The 3,032-nt window shown below is 37.9% G+C and overlaps 1 protein-coding gene across 1 annotated transcript in view; it reads left to right on the top strand.

The window, feature by feature from the left end:
• The window catches only part of LOC106872092 (glycine receptor subunit alpha-2), an 807,169-nt gene that overhangs the window by 606,363 nt on the left and 197,774 nt on the right, over window positions 1–3,032 (top strand). The window contains exon 5 of the mRNA XM_052972407.1: window positions 2,219–2,286. Coding sequence (XP_052828367.1) covers window positions 2,219–2,286 — 68 coding nt within the window. The remainder of the gene's footprint in view (window positions 1–2,218; window positions 2,287–3,032) is intronic.

Genomic DNA, 3,032 nt, shown 5'->3' with positions numbered 1-3,032 from the left:
AGAGAGAGAGAGAGAGAGAGAGAGAGAGAGAGAGAGAGAGAGAGAGAGAGAGATTTTACTGATATTCCAGAGCATTTTGTTATTCTGATTAATATTCATTGTAATATAAAGTCCTTGAAATATTTGCTGCCATGAGGACCCACAGCGTGTTTCATGTGATATTTCATGTGATTGCTTTTGTGATCATCTTTTATACACTCTCAATCTTCCATTACTTTAGTCTAATCGTTTACATTGCTTCACCAATGTCTATCTTCTAATATTCACCTTTAAACCTACACTAGCTTCGACAAATGCGGTAAATAAGAATCATTCACCGTCAATGAAATAACATACACAACTTTTCTGTTGTTTTGTGATTTTTTCTCCTCATGTACAACGACTATACGAATGCGCGCTCGCGCGTGTGTGGATGAGTGTGAAAGTATTTCTGCAGCCCTCATATAGCTATGAGCATGCACCACACTTACGCATGCACGCACACTTACTCAAAAATATACACACATTTATGCATGAATGTGGCCAATATGTTTGCGCATTGCGTATTTTAAACAATATATATTTCATACATAGTATGCTTCATACAACGTATATATTTCATACATAATACACATCTACCAAAATCATACTTGCAAAAGAGCATACATACATAATTATATGCATTGATAATTGTAACCCTCTGCATAGATTATGACATGTGCATGTGAGAGTGTGTGTGTGAGAGAGAGAGAGAGAGAGAGCGAGAGAGAGAAAGAGAGAAAGAGAGAAAGAGAGAGAGTAAGTAAGAGAGAGAGAGAGAAAGTAAGAGAGAGAGAGAGAGAGAGAGAGAGAGAGTGTGTGAGAGAGAGTGAAAGCCAAGTAGAGGTATATCAAATATCTGCATTAGAGCAAATTCTTGATTTATTACATTTATCTGCGACTCCATAGGATGTGTTGTAATTGCCAGATGGCAGCAGCAGCTCCGTATGAGAAGGGGAGACAATCTCAAAATCCAAAATTTTGAGGAATTAACAGGCCATTGAGGAAATAGACAGGCTTATCGTCTGGGGATAAAATAATTTTTATACCTCGGTCGGCATCATTAGTAGTACAACTACCCTAACTTATCTCCAACAGCGAAGGGACATATAAAAAACGAATAGGATACACGCACACACACACAAACACACACTCACATACACTCACACACACACTCACGTGTATGTATATATGGGCACAGGTATGGTTGCTTCCCAACTGTTAGATTCTGGATGCAGTTCCACTGCGTGGCACATTTGGCAAGTGTTTTCTACAAAAACCTCGGGCCGACCAAAACCTTGTGAGTGAATTTGGAAGTGGAAAATTGAAAGCGGCCCGTGGTATGTGTGTGTATGTGCGTGTGTGTGTATGTATGTATCTATGTGTGTGTGTGGAGGGTGTTTGTGGCTGTGCTTGTTCACTCCATCACTGCTTGATAACCTGTAACTTAGCGGTTCGGCAAAAGAGACCGACAGAATTAGTAGTAAATCCTGGGGTCGATTCATTCGGCTAAGACTCTTCAAAAAATTGTCCCAGTATGACTGAAACAAGTAAAAAATAAAGGAATATGTATAAAACAAGTCCTATGGGCTAAAAAAAGAATAAGAACTTAAGGAACTCGTACTACTGATGTGCGGAAAAAAGAGTGTGGGAGTTTCCTGGGGACAGTTATACTCGGTTACCTCCCTTTATGAATAGTAGAAATTACACGCTTATAAAAGTTATGGTTTAGAATACCACCATTATACATAGCCTTGTTTGCATGTTACTGTTTTTGACGGTTCATCATTAATCAAAAACAATATTTATGTTCACCTCATGATGGCTCAAGCACAAATAAAATACAATATCGAAAAGTGTGCGCGCGCGCATGTATGTGTGTGTGTGTGCTTGGATTTCCGAGAATTATCTGCATTACACGTACCAGATAGATAGATAGATAGATACATAGATAGATAGATAGATACATAGATAGATAGATAGATAGATAGATAGATAGATAGATAGATAGATAGATAGATAGATAGATAGATAGATAGATACACATACACGAAAAGGGAAGTAGTGCGGGAGATCAGTGCTTATACATATGTGGTGCTGTGCCGGTTTGCACTCGTTCACTGTTAACGTTGTATGTGTGTTTGTTCATGAGAAATAATGTCTGGAAAATGATGTTCATCGTACAATATGTTTTTTGCAGATGAACCAACTGTCGTTAAGGTCAAACTTCACGTCAACAGCTTTGATTCCGTGACTGAATCATCAATGGTAAGCGTTCTATTTTCTTATTAACCAATAATGTTTGTAAACTGCTTTCGATACTTTGCTGGAACCAATATACTGTTTGCTTGAGTAAAATATAATATATAATATAGTTTAATACATAGTATAAATTATACAACATCGTATATCTTGTTCTTAAAACATAATGAATGTGACCATATTATGGGAGAAAATATGGTTATCTGTCAACAATCTAATTTGATAGAATAACTCATAGCACTGTCGCTGAGGATTTCACAAAATCTTGTTGTATATCAGTGGCCTGCAATTTGTTTTATTTTTCCATTAATGACGAAAGGTAAGTGTGACTTCATAACGTGAAGAGACATCAATCAACAATTATCCAACCCACAACCCTGATAATATTAAAAGTTTTGGTACGAAAGATGGGCTACAGCAAATATTCTGCTTAACACCACAGATTTGCTTGTCAGTTGTTTGACCATAACCAGTTGAGCATGTCCCTTGGTGGCTGACGATATGTGCATCTCTGATCATGAGCATAAGTAGTGGGGGAGCATCATAGCCATGCGTTGAGAGGAATTATTTGGGGTTTGAATAATTCACCTTTGGAAACATGGGTGTTTTGCTCAACATCCTTAAACAAACCTTATTCAGGGAACTTTTGAGTGGGATGGGCTACTCGACATGAAGAAAATTCTAACTGGGCCCCACCTGCGAGGTCATGCGCTGTTTATCTTGATATGAGATCACTATGTAGCGCACATATG

The sequence above is a fragment of the Octopus bimaculoides genome, chromosome 13 (assembly GCF_001194135.2).
Source record: "Octopus bimaculoides isolate UCB-OBI-ISO-001 chromosome 13, ASM119413v2, whole genome shotgun sequence".
Lineage (NCBI taxonomy): Eukaryota > Metazoa > Mollusca > Cephalopoda > Octopoda > Octopodidae > Octopus > Octopus bimaculoides.
Note: the sequence above shows the minus strand (reverse complement) of the source record. Positions and strands in the feature narration are given on the sequence as shown.